This window comes from Hippocampus guttulatus, chromosome 16 (genome assembly GCF_054856545.1).
Source record: "Hippocampus guttulatus isolate MCC_2025c chromosome 16, RoL_Hgut_1.0, whole genome shotgun sequence".
Lineage (NCBI taxonomy): Eukaryota > Metazoa > Chordata > Actinopteri > Syngnathiformes > Syngnathidae > Hippocampus > Hippocampus guttulatus.
In genome coordinates this window covers 14,078,405-14,099,915 of record NC_141276.1, presented here as the reverse complement: position 1 = coordinate 14,099,915, position 21,511 = coordinate 14,078,405, and the positions used below count along the sequence as shown (strand labels likewise).

General features: G+C 44.5%; 1 protein-coding gene across 2 annotated transcripts in view; it reads left to right on the top strand.

The window, feature by feature from the left end:
* The window catches only part of LOC147193285 (junction plakoglobin a-like), a 159,184-nt gene that overhangs the window by 114,458 nt on the left and 23,215 nt on the right, over nucleotides 1-21,511 (top strand). For both annotated transcript variants that reach the window (XM_086133564.1, XM_086133563.1), the window contains 10 exons: nucleotides 185-423; nucleotides 2,749-2,950; nucleotides 3,038-3,182; nucleotides 3,263-3,366; nucleotides 4,819-4,938; nucleotides 5,874-6,092; nucleotides 14,795-14,947; nucleotides 15,069-15,188; nucleotides 15,675-15,825; nucleotides 20,840-20,961. In XM_086133564.1, the coding sequence (XP_085989690.1) occupies nucleotides 185-423; nucleotides 2,749-2,950; nucleotides 3,038-3,182; nucleotides 3,263-3,366; nucleotides 4,819-4,938; nucleotides 5,874-6,092; nucleotides 14,795-14,947; nucleotides 15,069-15,188; nucleotides 15,675-15,825; nucleotides 20,840-20,961 (1,575 nt within the window). The remainder of the gene's footprint in view (nucleotides 1-184; nucleotides 424-2,748; nucleotides 2,951-3,037; nucleotides 3,183-3,262; nucleotides 3,367-4,818; nucleotides 4,939-5,873; nucleotides 6,093-14,794; nucleotides 14,948-15,068; nucleotides 15,189-15,674; nucleotides 15,826-20,839; nucleotides 20,962-21,511) is intronic.

The window sequence follows — 21,511 nt, the reverse complement described above, 5'->3', positions numbered from 1 at the left end:
ATGCATTAATTAGCCAATTGTATGAAAGTATGAACTCTAGATTTATATATTTTTGATACATGCCCTCTATATTGCATGTATTTGATGTGAGTGTCCTCATTAAACCTTTGAACTGAAACCAAAGAATCACTTTTCACTGTTTGACCAAACTGATCCTTATCAATGATCTTGCTCTGTTTACTAGGTAGTGGTGAACAAGGCAGCCATGATTGTCAACCAGCTCACTCGTAAGGAGGCCAGTCGCCGGGTTCTGGTACAATCTCCAACCATGGTTGGAGCTGTGGTTCGTGCCATGACAACAGCAGTTGACATGGAGACGGCTCGTTGCACTGCAAGCATCCTCCACAGCTTGTCACACCAGAGTGAGGGACTGCAGGCCATATTTAAGTCCGGAGGGATACCGGCGCTTGTCCGCATGCTGAGGTAGAATGATTTTAACTGGACTACTAAAGGTTCATATTTGAAAGGATCTTTTTTTGCCCTTACAAATTAATGGATATTTGTCTTCTGTATTTTGAAGTTTTATTCAATCCTCATCTATTGTAGTTTATAGTGTGTCAAATTGTGACATTTGAAGTCACTTGAGGCAATTTACAGTGTCACATCATATACAAATATACAAATAATGCATGTACAAATAACAATAATCTGAAAACAAAAGACCATAAAGGAGGAATTAAATTTAAAACATAACTTCCATCCATCCATTTTCTGATCCGCCAATCCTTACAAGGGTCGCAGGGCATGCTGGAGCCCATCCCAGCCGTCTTTGGGCAGTAGGCGGGGGATACAGCACCTCTGCACTGTTCGGCAGATGTCGCCCATCATGCCTACGACATAACTTAGGAGATAAAAATGTATTTTTATATGTCAAGTTGTTGTTTTTTAATATGTCAGTTTTTGCATGTTCACCCCGTGCCTGCGTGGGTTTTCACCGGGTACTCCGGTTTCCTCCCACATTCCACAAACATGCATGGCAGGCTGATTGAACACTCTAAATTGACCCTAGGTGTGGGTGTGAGCGTGATTGTTTGTTCATCACTGTGTGCCCTACGATTGGCTGGCTACCGGTTCAGGGTGTCCCCTGCCTACTGCCCAAAGACAGCTGGGATAGGCTCCAGCATGCCCCGCGACCCTTGTGAGGATAAAGCGGATCAGAAAATGGATGGATGTTACACTCATTTGTATAAAACACTTGAGAACACAAACATTTCAGAGGTATAACAAAGACAAAGATAAGCCTGGATCAGGGTAACAGGCTGGATAGGGGTTCACAAAGATCAAACTTGTAGACCCCTGCTTTAGCACATTACAGGGGGTATGTCGTGGAATAACTTATTTCACACATCAGTAACCAATCACTCAAGTGTCACATTAAAGTTCAGACAGCGATGAAATCAAAGTCAAACTACTTTTGTGGTTCTGAATATGATTCTTGTTCGGTGTTTTACTCCTGATATTTTAAGTTTCGATGACTGATTGAAAGGTGCTCCGTTTTTTGGGGGTAAAATAGTGTTTTCAAGGCAGCATATTTATTTTTATGTTGAATTTGAGTTACCTGTAAATGTAGTTAAATGTACAAATCAAAGAAAATAAGTGATTTTCATGAAATAATCAGTTGTTACATTCTACTTATGAATGATGGGTTATTCAATGGCACGACCGAAAGTTTTGTGAGTACACAAGCCATAAAAGGTTGCCAATCACTGATGTAATTGATTGTCCGTGATGCGCCGTGCTGGAACCTATCCCAGCTGTCTTCGGGTATTATGTGGGCTACATCCTGAACTGGTTGCCAGCCAATCGCAGGGCACACATAGACATACAACCATTAGTACTCACAGTCACACCTAAGGACAATTTTAGAGCGTTCAGAGGACATGCAAACGCCACACAGGAAGGCCGGAGCCAGGATCGAACCCACGACCTCTGCACTGTTAGGTCGACGTGCTAACCACTGGAGCACCGGGCCGCCTCATTGCATTTTTGAAGTTTTGAAATGTTTATGTTGTCCCACATCGATGATGAAAACGCCTCCTATTCAATATGTGGACTTTCCAACCATAATAAGCTTTCAAAGTTAATCTCCTCCACCACAATGTAACTAAAGAGGAATCATTTGTGGAAATAATTAATTCAGGGATTCATTTATACACATAAAATAAAAGAACACATTATATACATATATACAAAAAAAATGACAGTCGAGGAACAATTTTGCCTTTTCTTACTGTCCTACATTTTTTTCCCCCGTCTCTGTGGGTTCTCTCTGAAGTCAACCTTTGAAACGTTACATAATGCACTCTCTTTTCGCTTATTGTGCATTAGTTGTTTTCTCTGTGTTCCATTTTCCAAGTCTGTTGTTACACTTGTATCATTTTAGGTTTGTGGGTAAAACAAAACATTTTCATCAGACAGGACTGTCCTCCTGATTTTACGTATTTTCTGAAAAAAATAAAAAATGCTAGAAGGCCGTATAAAAGGAATGACAAACAAGTTTTATTGTCTTTTCTTTTTTTTTTTTTTAAACTAGTTGATGCCACCTCCATCTGTTGGTATCGTTTCCCCACTGTTGTCACTACGTAGCGAAAATGATGCCCTAAAATCTCTCGCAAAACTCACTGGTTGCAGATGGACAAAAAAATGGCATTCATAAAATGTTGAGATGAAAGATCTACTCATGTAATCAGAAATAAACTCCTGAATAACATTTCAATCACCATCCTCTGTCATTTTATTTCCTCACAGTTCACCTGTGGAGACGGTTTTATTTTACGCTATAACCACCCTTCACAACCTTCTGTTGCACCAAGAGGGAGCCAAGATGGCAGTGCGTCTTGCTGATGGCCTTCAGAGGATGGTGCCCTTACTCAAAAAGAGTAACCCTAAGTTCCTTGCAATTACCACAGATTGTCTACAGCTCTTGTCCTACGCCAACCAAGAGAGCAAGGTGAATACGGTTAGGTGTGAATGTTCAACTTGAGGTTTCTTTTCAGCAATCAGTACTTACTCACCTTGTGCTTCCTGGTTTTCATAGCTAATAATACTCGCCAATGGGGGCCCAGAGGGTCTGGTGTTCATCATGAGGAACTATAACTATGAGAAGCTTCTCTGGACCACCAGTCGGGTACTCAAAGTACTGTCTGTGTGTCCCAGCAACAAGCCCGCCATAGTAGAAGCTGGTACAAATAAAGAACTTAACAGTAATGTGGAATAATGGCAGGTGATGAAGGTGTCAATTTATATTTACATCTGTCCACAGGAGGTATGCAAGCTTTGGGTCAGCATCTTACGGGTTCGAGTCAGCGTCTAATTCAGAACTGTCTATGGACGCTTCGCAACCTGTCAGATGCTGCAACTAAACAAGTATGTATGACTCAACTTATTTGCTTTCAATATTACCACTGCTAACAAAATTGTGTTAATCCTACTCACACTTGTCTGTGAAAACCTAAATTGATCTCATTGAACCAATGCAAATAAACACATTTATTCAACCACAGGAAGCATGTGAAAGGGAGCAAAAGATAAACGAATTAACTATGTCAGCAAAAGACTGTCGCAAATGTACAATAAACTGTGAAGACAAAATAAAACGAGCTGGACCGGGGGAAGCACGATAAGAGCTAAATGATGGAAAGAATAGAAAGAAAATTACAGACAAACATGTCAAGGATTCAAGACCTTCCCCAAGCAGTTTCTGTGTCAGGACTCTTTCCTTGAGCTGGAAGGGGAAGTGACCACGGACTTGACGGTCACTCTGTCATCGCTCCTGTCAGAATATTAGCACACACTTTGGGCCCTGTCTTCATTCCCAGTGCAAGTCAGGCACAAAGCAATCTAAATGTCCACATGGGTGTAATTTTCTTTTTTTTGGGGGGGGGGGGGCGCATTTGACCATACTTTGCGAAGTTAGATTTGGGCATAAGTGGGCATTTGTTTCTGCCTAATCATAGCGGCATCCCTCATTTGCATTATAATCAGGGCGGTGGCAGCACTGCCGGCTTGACATTGCGGAAACAGAAAAAGACTCGGAGTCTATGCATAACATCGGCAAGTAAACTGCACAATCTCCTCTTGCGGGTGATGTAGTCGGCTATGCGTATGATGTGCGAAATTGCAGACCTCCTTGCACCAGTGTCGTGTGTGAGGCAGCCTTGTCACCTGTAACGCCCAGCGAAGCAAAGCGCATCTACCAAATTCACAGACAAGCTAAACTAGACTTGCCCCGGCACAAAAATGGATTGCCCCAGAGGATAAATAAAGTTTTCTGAATCTGAATCTGAAACAAGCCTGTTTTACGGCAAGCGCAGTCAACTTTCCTTGACCGAATTATCAAAGTTATTATCATGACATAAAATAGATAGGAAATTTAAATAATGGGATGAAGCTGTTCTAAATTGCAGCATCCAGAAGATTCATTTTGGGTATAAGCATTCCTAGCTACAGTAGCGAACTGCACACTGTCACGGTGGAAAAGGGCCAAGTAATTATAACTTTCAATTGCGCCAGATAGCCGCTGATGCATTCGAGGGCATCCACGGGCTTATGTAGTTGGGGAGAAGTCTACTTTCCATGATCAAATTATCAGGTGAGTCGGTGGCGAAGCAACCCCATGCCTGGTAACGACCAGAGAGGTGCAACATAACCCAAAACGTGTCAGACTAGACTTGCGCTCGCACAAAAATGAAGTTATCCCACTTTTTACGCCAAGCGCATGGGTGCAAGTCGACCTAAATTGCGCCCTTTGTCTTGTGCTGACTGTGCTGCACCTGAGCTTGCTCTAATGATGCGTTTGTGGAACTTCTCTCTCTCTAGGAAGGTTTAGATGGTCTGCTGCAGATATTAGTCACTCAGCTGGGTTCGGATGATGTCAATATGCTGACCTGTGCAACAGGCATCTTGTCCAACCTCACTTGTAATAACTCACGCAACAAGGTAAGCCATGTAAAGTAAAATACTTTGTCCAGAAAATGGGGGGCATTTGGTTTTTACTATTTTAATTCGAAATACATTCTAAAAGGAATACACCATCTCAAATCTTTTGAGATGTGATGCACCTTGTTTTAATTCCTAACATTACATGAATGCCCCGCTTCTTTATGTGTCTGTGTGAGAGTACTTTTGTTATGGTCCCTGGAAATGACTGTAAATATCAATGAAATACCACACAGCTTTATGCCTACTCATTACTATATTTTTTTTAACTGTGAAAATGGTCCCTAAAAGCTGACGGCTTGAATATATCTCATTGGGTCGTCATGAGGTTTTCCATGCCTTGATGATAGGCGCTATGTATCAGCTGGGTTGCAAGTCAAGTGAAGCCCCTTGAATACATTGGAAATTGAAATAATGGGATGAAGCTGTTCTAAATTGTGGCATCCAGAAGATGCATTTTGGGGTATTACTAGCTACAGTAGTTAACTGAACACTGTAGTGGTGGAAAAGGGACAAGTAAGTATAACTTGCAATTGCACCGGATAGGATAAACCTGATGCATGCGAGGGCATTCAAGTGCTTATGAAGTTGGGGAGAGGGGACAAACTGTGTCACTCAGCACCATTTCAGCCACGCTCAAAAATTAGGAAAACTGAAACGGTGAAAAACACTGAAAATTTATCTCTATGTTTAAGTATAGTTCTCAGCGTTTGTGCATGTTTTCAGCAATTATCTTCTCACATGTTTAATATCTCCGAATTCCCTTTAAGGGTCTTTAATTGTTGTTGATATCTTCACACACATGACGCTCAAAACTCCCAAGGTAATCGTTTTATAAAAGCAATTCCTCATCTTGATTGGTTGTATGTATTGCTGTCATGATCCCTTAACTGTTAAACATTTTAATTAATTTTTTAAAATTTGCTTCACTTCAGACTCGAGTCACTCAATTTGGCGGTGTGGAGGCACTGATCCATGCTGTACTGCGTGCTGGTGAAAAAGAAGATGTTGCAGAGCCGGCGGTTTGCGCCTTGCGTCACCTCACGTCGCGCCACCACGATGCTGAGCTGGCCCAGAATGCTGTGCGGCTGCATTATGGTGTCCCTGCTGTGGTCAAGCTGCTGGGACAACCACACTACTGGCCTGTTATAAAGGTGAGAAAACGACCACTGCACTATTAGCTTTTTGTAGATAGGAAACGAAAGGAAATGGAAATACTGTACAGCTTTGCTGTCAAATGTAAAAGTAAAGTGATAGTCTGCAAGGTGGCATTTTCACTGAGGCGTATCCTTTCAGATGTAATGACATGCATACAAATAGCTATTGAGCTTGAGAAGTGGCCAGAGATAAGAAAAAAAATCATAACACACATTTCCCATCATACTTTGACAGCACTTGCTGACATACGGTGTCCCTGGAGAGATATGTACTTTGAGTGCATCAGGGATTTGTGTTTTTATTTTCAGAGGAGATGGGAAGAGATGCTGAGAGGGCTACATGACAGCGTCACCATTTTGGTTATTTTAACTTGACTGAAACAATGAAAGCATTCCTGGAGGTTCATTAAAGTTGCTGTAAAGTGAAAGTAAATATGTCTTGTGAAGTTGACACACCATGGAAAAGAGTGTTGTTTAAAAACCATGCCATAATTCAATGATTTAAAAAAATCACAACGTGTAAAATGAGCTCGAACACCCGTGGGGCCCGGATGGGCTTAGCCCGAAGTGGCTACCTCTTTCCATGGGCTCATTACCTGTGGGAGGGGCTCAAGAGGTTGGGGGCTTTGTGAGCTGGGCTGTGGCCAAAGACACGACCCTTGGCGGTCCAATCCGCGGCTAGAGAAGGTATCTCTTGGTACATGGAATGTCAACTCTCTGGCAGCGAACGAATCTGAGCTGCTGGGCAAGGCAGTGAAGCTCCACCTTGGCTCCACACACATCCTGGGCTCTGGTGCCAGTTCTTTCGAGACGGGTTGGACTCTGTTCCAGTCTGGACTTGCCCACAATGAGTGGTGCAGAGCTGGTGTGGGCATACTTATTGTCCCCTCGCTCAGTGCTTGTACATTGGGGTTCACACCAATGGATGATAGGGTAGCCTCCCTGCGCCTTCAGGTGGGGGAGAGGGGGGCGGATACCTGACTGTTGTTTGTGCCTACTCACCAAACAGCATTGGTGTTCTGGTATTGATCTTCTGTGCTCCTTATGGATCGTCTGAACATCATATTTAAACATTTGCGGCTGCATGTTTTGGACTCTCAGGTGAAGAGATGGGTGGGGCTGTAAACTGATGACCAGGTTGTGGTGAGTTGGCTCCAAAGGTGAGGGAAGTTGCCGGTCCGACCTGGCAGACCCAAACGTATTGTAGAGGTTTGACGGGAGCGTCAGGCAAACTCCCATGTCAGAAAGAGCTCTGGTGGAGCTTCGGCCACGTTCCAGGGCGGAACATTACGTCTGAGTGGACCATGTTCCGCATCTCTATTGTTGAGGCGGTCGATCAGCTACTGATCCCCCGGGAAGAGCTGAAAGATGTGGCTGGGCAGAGGAAAGTCTGGGCTTCCCTGCTAAAGCTGTTGCCCCCACCGGGGTCAGATAAGCAGTAGAGGATAGATGGATGGATGGTATAAAATGATGCCACAAAATACTGAAAAATCTAGGTTTTACTCCGCTCTCAGGCACAGCACTCATGTGGCGAAATATTTAGCGATTGAACCGGTCCTTGTCATTGGGGAGCCAACAAGCTTTTGATGATGTAGGCCCAATTAAAACTACTTGGTCATCAATCAGGATGAGGGCTGAGTGATTTGGGAATATAATCTTATCGTAACTGTGTTTTATCTTGCAATGTTGGTAAAACAAAACCACGATGAGATTCATTTTCCAATTATTATTTTTTTGGGTGGAAGATTTTTTTTCAGGATTTTTCAAAAAATGCAAGGAATAAATCATTCTGTAGTACAACCAACAATCTTTCCTCTAGGTGAGGCCTAAATCTTTTGATGAGTTGATCTGAAATTTAAATCTTTATCTTACTATTGACTTGATTTAAATTTCCCTTGATTTATTGATATTGATTTAATTTCAAGTCAAGTAAACAAGCAATATAAGAAATATATATATAAATTACAAAACTCACCTCTTGTCGAAATTATACTACAGTAAAATACTTGAGTTAATGTGGATGTGGAGAGCCCTGTGACTGATTCTATTCAACAAGCTGGTCCCTTCTTGGGGTGATGGGTTTTTTTTTCCATCAAAAAAACTCCAAAGGATTTTCATGCTTTAATGCTATTTTAATGCTGGTTGCATGTGTGTAGCAGTTTCGATGGCTTCATTGCTTCATTTGTGAGTCTTGGGCAACATAATACACAGAGTGGGTTACATTTAACTAGCAATTACCTCAACCTGCCAAGGCTGACATTATTGTCTCTTAAATATAGCTTTCTTTTTCTGGAAGCTTTTGTTTTATTCAAAGAATTGCTTACTTGTGAACTTCCTTTTTCTGTTAAAGAATGCTTTAACAGATGCACAAGTGGACACATCTTGTTTTCAGATGTGTTTTTTTTCAGTCAAGTATCATTTATGTTTTGTAATTTTGTACTCATTCAGCTGATACTTCCATGTTGTAGTCTCACATATAGTAATTATTGTCAACTCTGGGGCGGCCCGGTAGTCCAGTGAAGCACGTCGACTTCACAGTGCAGAGGTACCGGGTTCAATTCCAGCTCCGGCCTCCTTGTGTGGAGTTTGCATGTTCTCCGCGGGCCTGCGTGGGTTTTCTCCGGGTACTCCGGTTTCCTGCCACATTCCAAAAAAAAACATGCGTGGCAGGCTGATTGAACTCTCTAAAATTGTCCCTAGGTGTGAATGTGAGCCTGGATGGTTGTTTGTCTCTGTGTGCCCTGCGATTGGCTGGCAACCGATTCAGGGTGTCCCCCGCCTACTGCCCGAAGACAGCTGGGATAGGCTCCAGCACCCCCTGCGACCCTAGTGAGGATCAAGCGGTTCGGAAAATGGATGGATGAATGTCAACTCTGGTTAAAGCCTTTCTTAATGTGTAATTTATTTATTTTTACCCACTGAATATGTGCACTTGGATTAAAGGTTGGATTTTCTTCTTGTTCATTATTTATTTATTTGTATATTTTGGTCATATATTTTTTAGGAAGGGCAGCACAGTGGTTGACTGCCTCACAGTGCAGAGGTGCAGGGCTCGATTGCGGCTCCGGCCTTCCTGTGTGGAGTTTGCATGGTCTCCCCATGCCTGCGTGGGTTTTCTCTGGGACTCCGGTTTCCTCCCACATTCCAAAACCATGCATGGCAGGTTGATGGAACACTTTAAATTGTCCCTAGGTGTGAGTGTGAGCGCGGATGGTCGTTCGTCTCTGTGTGCCCTGCGACCAGTTCAAGGATGTACCCCGCCTACTGCCCGAAGACAGCTGGGATAGGCTCCAGCACACCCGCGACACTTGTGAGGATAAGAGGATTAGAAAATGAGTGGATGGGTGGATTATTTAGGGAAAAAAATGAATTAGAAGATAAAGACCACATCTTAACTGGGGGTTCCAATAATTATTGGGGAAGTGTATGCATCATATGACTGAGTTTATCTCAAAGACAAATTCAAGTCAAATAAAACCTGTGAAACTTATTCAACTCAAATACAGTTTGGTGTTCTGAAGAACCAAACCCATTACCGACCCAAACGGACTGTCCGACAGTTTTGACCTTTCCAAGAACATTCTCTGCGAGTTTCCCCATATTCAAACTCAAAGGAATATGTGTGTGTGTGTGTGTGAACCCAGATTGGTCTTCAAAAGACCAATCTGGGTTCTTAGAACTTTGCTGGTAATGCAGTGCTGAGGTTACCTATGAGACTGTGCATCACAGTCTTGTTACATATACAAGAGTTGAGGGCAGAGAGTTGCGAGTTGTTCTAATAAAAGTGCCAACTGCAGTACCCAAATGTAGAACTACCTTTACAACTGACATAGAGCCTGGAACATCTTGTCTTTGACGTCTCTCTGCCGTAAATCCCATCTATTTTCTGTTCAGGCAAAACTTGAGTCTATATGTGTAATTAGTTCCAAAGTTTCCAGAGTTGAAGTGGATCTTTCAGATTTTGCCTTTGGGATTGTCCGCTCAGCTGACAACCGCAGAATATACTGGGGGGAGTCAAGGCATGCTGTCTGTAGGATTTTGGACATTATCGAGGAAGGTTTCTCCTTCTATGGCATTGGTGGAAGTTTGCCCTGTGTGAAAACTTGCAATGGGTGTATAACCTGAAAGTCCAACATCTTCTAGGACGCTGATGACTGGTATAAAGTGTGATACCTGATACGATACTGAACTTTCAAAGACGGAAAATGTATTCTCTGAAGTGATTAAAACGATATTTCTCCATTTGTCACTGCGGAAAACGAGTCTGGTTTGTTGAATGTCAAGAGAACAATTCTTGGGCTGACTGCATCATTTCAACTGTCAGCTATGGTTGGGGGAGATTTCACGAGACGCAGAGTCCCAGCAATTGTTTTCGAATCACAGTTGCCCCATGTGGTCGAGTTGCAAATTATAGCCAATCAAAATGCACAGAAATTTACACATAGGTAAAAAATACTTTTCCACGTTTTAAGCCAGCAAGACACAGCCGCCAACACCAATGCATAAAAATACAATGAAGTACATATATTTTGTGTTTGGAGCTCCCAAATGTAATCGACAGCTAATCAATTATTAAATCAATCAACAACTATTTTAATGAGCGAGCAATTGTTTTGAGCCATTGTTCAACTTAAAATTGTCCAAATCCTTTTGATTTCAGCCACTCAACAGTAAGTATTCTCTGGTCAATAATCCAAAAATAATTGATAGTGGCAGTCCTAATTTTGATTTCACAACAATACTTAACCATATTTAAAATTTCTTATGTAGGCTATATGTCGACGAAATATAACGTTTGTGAGCTGTGTATACTTCACCGGCTCCGTTCAAGTGAACGGGAGCAAGGCTTCCAATATATTCACACTTTGCAGTTTATTATCACCTACATCAATCTTTCTGTCGGAACCTGCGTCATCCTTGACTGACACTCTATCTTTTTATGGATTACTGTATGTGATACAAGATAACATATTGTATGGGTAGCCTCAGAACGCGATACAGGTTTGCACGGTTCACATTCCAGAAAGTCTGTATAGTGACTAGCCCAATGTGTCGAGGTGAGTGGCCGATTGCCACTATGGAAGCATCGCGCAGTGTGTCGCGGCCCGAATTCCAGTCCCCAACAAGTGAAATCTTTTGGACTGTAAATGTGTATTCTGAATTTCATTTGTGTATCCAAATCTCAATCGTATCCATCCATTTTCTATACTGCTTATCCTCAATAGGTTGTGAGTGAGCTGGAGCCTTGGCTAGTCCATCTCATTCTAACCTTTCCTGAAGTAAAAACAACCAAAACAAAACAAAAAAATAACAACAATATTCTTTGGTGGATATTCTATCCTATGAATATTTAAGGGGAACAACCCAAAGCAATTTGAGTTGCTAGCTTAATAAAGTTTTATTACCTTACATGTGATTAGCACTGAAAAGGAAAAATAAAAATGAGCTAAAAAATTAAGCTAATGAAGACAACCTTTGCATTTCATGTTAACTATGACCTCAAGTATGTCATGGTGCGTCGTGGTGGTGGAGCCCCAAAAAGCAGGCAGGAGGGAGGAGCAGGGTGAACTTGATGAATTGTATTTAATAAAAACACAGAAAACTAAATCCAAAACAAAGTCCTAAGAACAAAAGGAATCCAAAGTAGCAAACCAAAACCATGACTGTAGCACAAAACTAACAATACCAGAAACATAACAACAACAAACGTGACAGGAACAAACAAACAATGACCCGACACTGAGTGGTCGTGCCGGGAGTCCTTTTAAACAACTAATTACATAAAGACCAACAGGTGTGCCGCTGCAGGTGGAGACCTACAGTTCCACGTGTTGGACATAAACAGAACCGTGACAGAATATACACACAAATAGCACACACAATTCTTTTGATAAAGATGATGTCAATTCCCCGTGATGAATTTAGCATTTTAGATTGATAAAATTGGTTTTAATTGGTAACACTGTGGCGATTTGACAGAGAAAAGTAAAACATTTACTGACCTGAGATGCAGATGTGCTGGCGAGTCCGCTGTCAGCTCCCCCGATAATAAAACACCAGCACTAAGCATGACTTTGACTACTTTTACATGCAGTCAATAGCCCTTTCAAAACTCAAATATTGGCAAAATTCATGTTTTGAAAAGCCATGCAAATGCGCAAAACCCGAATAAGACCTATGGGGTATCCCTTTTCTATCCCAAATATTTTGTCACATCAACGCGATCACACTGCCTTCTTTCAACGGAACTTTGTTTTGTGTTCAGCACATGGTCTATGCGCAAGCAATCTGTTTTTTTTGAGCACGGGACGTACTTGTATGCACAACATGTGACGCGGAACACACTGGAAATACACTAACAGAGATACACAAACATGGCGGAATTCAGATACAGCACTGAACCACCCTTTTGGAGCGAGGGGGAAACTGACGGCATTAGTGGGGTGATTGATATTGAATGGGTTGTCTGTGCGTTGCCGTTTAAATTGGGCTACTGTAATTACCATGTACGTATACGGGAGTAACATGCATGTAAATGAGTTGTACCGCATGTTTCAGAAATCAGAAATTTGACCTTAACCTGAATGTTGACATCATTTAAATGTAGTCTATGACAGCTCACACTTTTCTTTGTAAATGTTATTTAAAATAATTCCTCCAGTGATTTTCGATCACCATTTCCCAATTAATTCCCTCAGTCACTTTTAATTGCCAACATGAGGCAATTTGTTTGAATGGCTTACCCTTTCCAGGCGACAAGCAACTCGCTCATCACTTGTTAACATAAGCTAACATGAGCTCCTGTGGCCCAAATTGACACAATTCGTGGATGAACTGAATGCTGGTTGGACTTCACAAACATAGACAAAAATATTTATTGAAAAGGAAAAGCGCACAGACAAAATATAAACAGAAATCGCTGGTCATTAGAAGTCAGGAAAAACAAGGCAAAAACAAAAAGCACTTGCAAAAAAGCACGGTAATAGTAACGTGGAAAATACAAACAAAATGACAAGAGCCCAATTACATGACAACAAAACAGGGGCAAGATATCTATACTTACTCATGACATATGAGAGAGCAAAAATAACAATGACCAGAGGTCGAAAAAACAGCACTTGAGCATTAGCAGCAAACAAGGTCAATAATCCGACGGAGACTTCGCAACAAGGCAGTCCTTAAATACCTGGCTAATGTGATGATACATTGGCAGCAGGTGTGCACGCTGGAGGGAAGTCCCTCCTCTGCCATCTGCTGGAGATACACAAAAACTGGATCATCACACAAATGGGAGCGATGATTATATGATTTGCTCACAATATTGCGACTACCACTGGAGGTAAGGTGGCCCATCCCATTGAGCTTTTTGTGACAATTTATCCATGTGTGGTTATGACAAGCGTCAGGGAATCGGCACGGGGAGATCGTCTTGCGGGCCGGACGCTTTGCTCTTGTGGGCCAGATTTGGCCTGTGGGCCGCTAATTGTGGATGGCTGACGGAACATCCATCCATCGATACATCCATCCATTTTATACCACTTATCCCGGGGCGGGTCGCGGGGTCAGCAGCTTTAGCAGAGAAGCCCAGACTTCCCACTCCCCAGCCACTTCTTCCAGGTCTTCTTGGGGGATCTCGAGGTGTTCCCAGGCCAGCTGGGTGACATAGTCTCTCCGTGTCCTGGGTCGTCCCCGGGGCCTCCTGCTGGTTCCACATGCCCGGAACACCTCACCAGGGAGGCGTTTAGGGGGCATCCTAATCAGATGCCCGAGCCACCTCATCTGGCTCCTCTCGATGTGGAGGAGAAGCGTCTTGACTCTGAGCCCATCCTGAATGACCGAGCTTCTCACTTTATCTCTAAGGGAGAACCCGGACACCCAGCGGAGAAAACCGGGATCTTGTCCTTTTGGTCACAACCCATAGCTCGTGACCATAAATGAGGGTTGGAACGTAGATCCAACGGTAAATTGAGAGCTTGGCCTTTTGGCACCGCTCCTTCTTCACCACCACGACAGACCAATACAAAGTCCGCCTCACAGCAGACGCTACAATCATGAACAAGACCCCAAGATACTTAAACTCCTCCATTTGGGGCAAGATCTCCTTCCCGACCCACAGAGGGGACTCCACCCTTTTCCAACTGAGGACCATTGTTTTAGATTTGGGGGTGCTGATTTTCATCCCAACAACTTCACACTCGGCTGCGTAACGCTCCAGTGAGAGTTGGAAAGCCCTGCTTGAAGGAACTAACAGTACCACATAACCTGCAAAAAGCAGAGATACAATACTGAGGCCACCAAAACAGACCCCCTCAACGCCTTGGCTGCGGCTAGAAATTCTGTCCATAAAGGTTATGAACAGAATCGGCGACAAAGGGCAGCCTTGGCGGTGTCCAACCCTCACTGGAAATGATTCCGACTTACTGCCGGCAACTGACGAAACATACAGTACGTGACAAAAGCGTGACGCCCTTCTCACCACACGTCCATAGATTTGCATGGAATCTGTTTTTGCTCATTCAATATGCATTTTATTTTCATGATTTGAATAATTTTAGCATACAGGTTTCTATCTCTTGTGTCTATTACACTTTGGAGTGACACTGTTACACTGACAGTTTTTTAAATCTGTTTGTGTGTTACCTTTGTGTGTGTGTAGATAAGATGGTTAGTTTCTGATCTGATTTGACTTATTCATCCAGGCTACTGTTGGCCTCATTCGGAACCTTGCGCTGTGCCCAGTTAATCAAGCACCTCTGAGGGATGCGGGGACAATCCCAAGATTGGTTAATCTACTGTTAAAAGCTCACCAGGACACACAGAGGCATGCCTCGTCTTCCCAGCAGACATATCAGGTGTGAAGATCCCACAAACATAGCCACATACACACTACAAGCTAGAGCATACTGTAGTATGTTAGATCACCATGTTCATTTCTGTTTTTGATGCATTCTCTTGTTCTGAATATTTTAATAGGATGGTGTCCGTATGGAGGAAATTGTGGAGGGCTGCACAGGAGCACTTCACATTCTGGCCAGGGATCCTATTAACCGAGGAGAGATTGCGAGCATGCAGACCATACCACTATTTGTGCAGGTACACTCTGATTCAGTACTAAGAACAAAATAAAATTCATAAAATACAGATAGGGTGGAAATTGACTTCCTTACTCCTATCTTCCCCTTGCTCTATGCGAGGGTGGGAATACTTTCTTCGTGATTCCTGGAATATAATCAGGATTAAGTTAGGTGTGATTACAAAAGCAGTGGAATTTCTTTCGATTGCTCTGGATGTGACATGGTGTTGAAGGAATATCAGCAAGGCGTTGGAATGCGGCAAGAATGAGACTTACTAAACAGTCACTGTATGTCAAAAAGTTAAATCCAAATTTCATCTTGGTTTCAGAGGACAGAGGCAAAGACCATATCAAAGATTTTTCATTGTTGACTACATTTCCAAATGGAAATGGAAAAAAAATGAAAAATGAAAAAAAACACTGAAGGAAACATGGAAAATGTAGTTGTCCAAGAAGCCTATGAAACAATCATTATAAAGTGGCAAATTTGTGTGTTGTGTGTCCAGCTGCTGTACTCGTATGTGGAGAATGTGAAACGTGTAGCTGCAGGAGTTTTGTGTGAGTTGGCGCTGGACAAACAGTCTGCGGAACTCATTGATGCAGAAGGCGCATCGGCACCACTCATGGAATTACTGCACTCCAACAATGAAGGAATTGGTAGGCTCTTTTTTTCTTTTTCTTTTTTTATTTTAAGCACACATGAAAAACAATCAGCCTGAACCTGTTGCCAGCCAATCGCAGGGCACACGCAGACAAACAACCATGCGTGCTCATGATCACACCGAGGGACAATTTAGAGTGTTCCATAAACCTGCCATGCTTCTTTTTGGAATGTCAGAGGAAACCGGAGTACCCGGAGAAAACCCACGCAGGCATGAGGAGAACATGCAAACTCCACACAGGGACGCCAGAGCCAGAATTGAACCCTGCCCCTCTGCACTGTGAGGCCGACATGCTAACCAGTCGACCATCGTGCTGCCTGAACGTATTTCCATCCATCCATCCATCCATCCATTTTCCACCGCTTATCCGGGGTCGGGTCGTGGGGCAGCAGCTTTAGAAGGGAAGCCCAGACTTCCCTCTCCCCAGCCACTTCTTCGAGCTCTCCCCCGCGGATCCCGAGGCGTTCCCAGGCCAGCTGGGTGACATAGTCTCTCCAGCGTGTCCTGGGACTTCCTCTGGGTCTCCTCCCGGTGGGACATGCCCGGAACACCTCACCAGGGAGGCGTCCAGGATGCATCCTAATCAGATGCCCGAGCCACCTCATCTGGCTCCTCTCGATGTGGAGGAGAAGCGACTACTCTGAGCCCCTCCCGGATGACCAAGCTTCTCACCTTATCTCTAAGGGAGAGCCCGGACACCCTGCGGCGAAAACTCATTTCGGCCGCTTGTATCCGGATCTCGTTCTTTCGGTCACGACCTATAGCTCGTGACCATAGATGAGGGTTGGCACGGAGATCGACCGGTAAATTGAGAGCTTCGCTCTTTGGCTCAGCTCCTTCTTTACCACGACAGACCGATACAAAGTCCGCATCATGGCAGACGCTGCACCGATCTGCCTGTCGATCTCTCGCTCCCTCCTGCCCTCATTCATGAACAAGACCCCAAGATACTTAAACTCCTCCATTTTGGGCAAGATCTCCTCCCCGACCCGGAGAGGGCACGCCACCCTTTTCCGACTGAGGACTATGGTTTCAGATTTGGAGGTGCTGATCTTCATCCCAACCGCTTCACACTCGGCTGTGAAATGCTCCAGTGAGAGTTGGAGAGCCCTGCTTGAAGGAGCCAACAGTACCACATCATCTGCAAAAAGCAGAGATGCAAGACTGAGGCCACCAGAACGGACCCCTCAATGCTTCAGCTGCGCCGAGAAATTCTGTCCATAAAGGTGATGAACAGAATCGGCAACAAAGGGCAGCCTTGGCGGAGTGCTACCCTCACCGGAAACGATTCTGACTTACTGCCGGCAATGCAAACCAAACTCTGACATCGGCAGTATCAGGGAGTTCGGTACCCCATACTCCCGAAGCACCCTCCACAGAACTCCTCGAGGGACACGGTCAAACGCCTTCTCCAAGTCCACAAAAGACATGTAGACTGGTTGTAGACGAGTTCCCACGTACCCTCGAGGACCCTGCTTAGGGTGGAGAGCTGGTCCACAGTTCCACGGCCGGGACGAAAACCACACTGCTCCTCCTCAATCTGAGGCTCGACTTCCTGACGGACCCTCCTCTCCAGCACCCCTGAATAGACCTTACCAGAGAGGCTGAGGAGTGTGATCCCTCTGTAGTTGGAACACACCCTCTGGTCCCTCTTTTTAAAAAGAGGGACCACCACCCCAGTCTGCCAATCCAGAGGCACTCCCCCCGATGACCACGCGATGCTGCAGAGGCGTGTCAACTAGGACAGCCCCACAGCATCCAGAGCCTTGAGGAACTCCGGGCGTATCTCATCCACCCCTGGGGCCTTGCCACCGAGGAGCTTTTTAACCACATCGGTGACTTCAACCACAGAGATAGGAGAGCCCACCTCAGGGTCCTCAGACTCTGCTTCCTCCAAGGAAGGCGTGTTGGTGGAGTTTAGGAGGTCTTCGAAGTACTCTGCCCACCGGTTCACAACGTCCCAAGTCGAAGTCAGCAGCGCCCCATCCCCACTGTACACAGTGTTAATGGTGCACGCCTTCCCCTCCTCAGATGTCGGATGGTGGACCAGAATTTCCTCGAAGCCGTCCGGAAGTCGGCTTCCATGGCCTCACCGAACTCTTCCCATGCTCGGGTTTTTCCCTCGGCGACCACCGAAGCTGCATTCCACTTAGCCAGTTGATACACAGCAGCTGTCTCTGGGGTCCCACAGGCCATAAAGGCCCGATAGGACTCCTTCTTCAGCTTGACGGCATCCCTTTCTGCTGTTGTCCACCAGCGAGTACGGGGGTTGCCACCACGACAGGCACCAACCACCTTACGGCACAACTCAGATTGGCCGCCTCAACAATTGAGGCACGGAACATGGTCCATTCGGACTCAATGTCCCCCGCAACCCCCGGGACATGGGAAAAGCTCTGCTGGATATGGGAGTTGAAACTCTTTCTGACAGGGGATTCCACCAGACGCTCCCAACAAACCCTCACAATATGTTTGGGTCTGCCAGGACAGACCGGCATCTTCCCCCACCATCGCAGCCTACTCACCACCAGGTGGTGACCAGTTGACAGCTCCGCCCCTCTCTACACCTGAGTGTCCAAAACACGCGGCAGCAAATCCGATGATACAACCACAAAGTCAATCATCGAACTGCGGCCTAGGGTGTCCTGGTGCCAAGTGCACATATGGACACCCTTATGTTTGAACAAGGTGTTCGTTATGGACAATCCGTGACGAGCACAGAAGTCCAATAACAAAACACCACTCGAGTTCTGATCGGGGGGGCCAGGCCGTTCCTCCCAATCATGCCCTTCCAGGTCTCACTGTCATTGCCCACGTAAACACTGAAGTCCCCCAGCAGAACAAGGGAGTCCCCAGCAGGAGTACTCTCCAGCACACCCTCCAATGACTCCAAAAAGGGTGAGTAAGCTGAGCTGCTGTTTGGTGCATATGCACAGACAACAGTCAGGACCCGTCCCCCCACCCGAAGGTGGAGGGAGGCAACCCTCTCGTCTACCGCTGTGATCCCCAATGTACAGGCACTGAGCCGGGGGGCAATGAGTATGCCCATACCTGCTCTGCGCCTCTCACCGTGAGCAACTCCAGAGTGGAAGAGAGTCCAACCCCTCTCGAGAGAACTGGTACCAGAACCCAGGCTGTGTGTGGAGGCAAGTCCGACTATATCCAGTCGGAACTTCTCTACCTCGCACACCAGCTCCGGCTCCTTCCCTGCAAGAGAGGTGACATTCCACGTCCCTAGAGCTAGCTTCTGCAGCCGAGGATCGGACCGCCAGGGTCCCCGCCTTTGGCTGCCGCCCAGCTCACATTGCACCCGACCCCTTTGGCCCCTCCCATGGGTGGTGAGCCCATGAGAAGGGGGACCCACGTTGCCTCTTCGGGCTGAGCCCGGTCGGGCTCAATTGGTGTAGGCCTGGCCACCAGGCGCTCGCCAACGAGTCCCACCTCCAGGCCTGGCTCCAGAGGGGGGGCCCGGTGACCCGCGTCCGGGCAAGGGAAACTGAGTTCCATTTATTTTAGTCGTCATAAGGGGTTCTTGACCCGCGTTTTGTCTGATCCCTCACCTCGAACCTGTTTGCCATGGGTGACCCTACCAGGGGCATAAAGACCCAGACAACTTAGCTTCTAGGATCATTGAGACACACAAACCCCTCCACCACGGTAAGGTGACGGCTCACGGAGGGGGCCTGAACGTATTTGTCAGTCAAAATATTTTTACTTCACATTGGCTGCTCCATGCTTCCATAGATTTCAAAATAGTGTTTGACCCCCAAACCGAGATTGAAAATCTACTTTTGAGTGCTGTCAAAGTACTGGTAGAATAATATTTACCAACCTGTCATGTCACGGCCGTGTTGTCAAAGAGCAATACAACAAGAATCTGACCTGATGTTACATAGTGCGGCAACCAATTAGCTACCACCATATATTGGCCGTGCAGTTTTCTGTGGCAAGTAGTGATTGAAAACTCAGTGTTTTAATCTGTAGCTCCCCAGAGGTTGTTTTTTGTGAGCAAGACATGGTGCCGTTAATTACTTTTCATATGGTCAATTCGTGAATGAGGCAATTGCTTTATGTCTCGATAAGGCAGAAAAACACGAACCCCCAAAAATTAATAAATCGTGTGTGTGAGCGTGTGTGTGTGTGTGTGTGTGTGTGTGTGTGTGTGTGTGTGTGTGTGTGTGCGTGTGTGTGTGTGTGTGAGAGAGAGAGAGACATAATAGCTTGTTATTGCATGTCATGAACTGAATTTTGCAGCAGTGGCCGGGCAGCAAACAATATACAAATATTGCAATTATTCGCCATCATTATTGATCATCACAATCCATTAGTTAAGATTATATTGGAAAAATATCAGGCGAAACAAATGTTGTGACAACTTCCACATAAAATTTATCTAAATCATTTCAAGAGCTAGAATGTCTGATAAAACAGTGACGTGTGTCAATGTTAACTAACCCTTTTAGCAAGAAAATAGGATGCAGTTACCCATAGTATGTCTGTAATAAATGTTTACTGACTTTAGGATTCCCCAACATGGCACTACCGAGAAAGGGTTTCTTATTTTCATTTGTCTCAGCTTTTCAAGATACTGTATACAGCTAAATAATATGAAAACACGCTCATGATGCACTAAATTCATCAGAATTCATAATTTAATTGCAAATTAATTCATCCTCTTTTGACCTTCATGCAAGAATCACTTAAAAATGATGTTGTTGTTCTTTTATTGACAAACTTGTTGTTGATAAACCTGCTGCTCTGATGCATCAATGACATTTTCTTAAGCATTTACTACCTAACCAAAGCATGGCATTGTCGTTCATATGATTTTTTAAGAGACTATCAGTTTATATTTGCAGCAAATCTGTCTGTTCTTGGAGTTCCGCAAAATCTAGCGAGGAAAAAAAAAGAAGAAACTTGCAATCTTCCAGTTCTCAGAGGACCCTTCTTCAGCGTGGTTAACTTGACTTTCCATCCGAGCTAATCTAAACTTTGATATCGCTCCACAGCCACCTACGCTGCAGCAGTGCTATTTCGAATTTCAGAGGACAAAAGCTCAGACTACAGGAAAAGAGTGTCAGTGGAGCTCACCCACTCGCTCTTCAAACATGACCCTGCTGCCTGGGAAATGGTGAGAATTTGTGTCATGAAAACATTATTTCAAAAGTATTTATATGTTAAAAAATTTAATTGCCTTGGACTTTTGTCGCGATGAAGCATCATTTGAAAATGTCCTCAGTCAGTGTGTCAGAGCAATCTTTGTATTAATATAAACTGCTTTAATGATGACATGGAATTTACTCTAAATTTCACCAGAACTCTAGATTTATCTTTAAATGTCAGCAAAGAGCTAAATAAAATGTGTAGATTTTTCCTCAAATCAGGACAATCTATCAAGTCTGTGTAATAATATCGTACAGGTACGTGCAACTGTGGCCCACAACCACAGTTGGCTCCTTGATTAATTTTCAAAGCAAACAATATTCTTCAGAATACGCTGATGAACATGCATTGTACGTATTCTACAAAAAATGTGGGTTAAATGAAGAAAAAAAATCTGCCCCCTAAATGTGTTAAAGAAAAAAGAAAAATAACCCCAGCGGTTACTACTGTGGACAGCTTATCATGTTATCAGGTTTACAGGGTGCATGAAAAGGGTCAATATGTGAACTTGCAGGTGC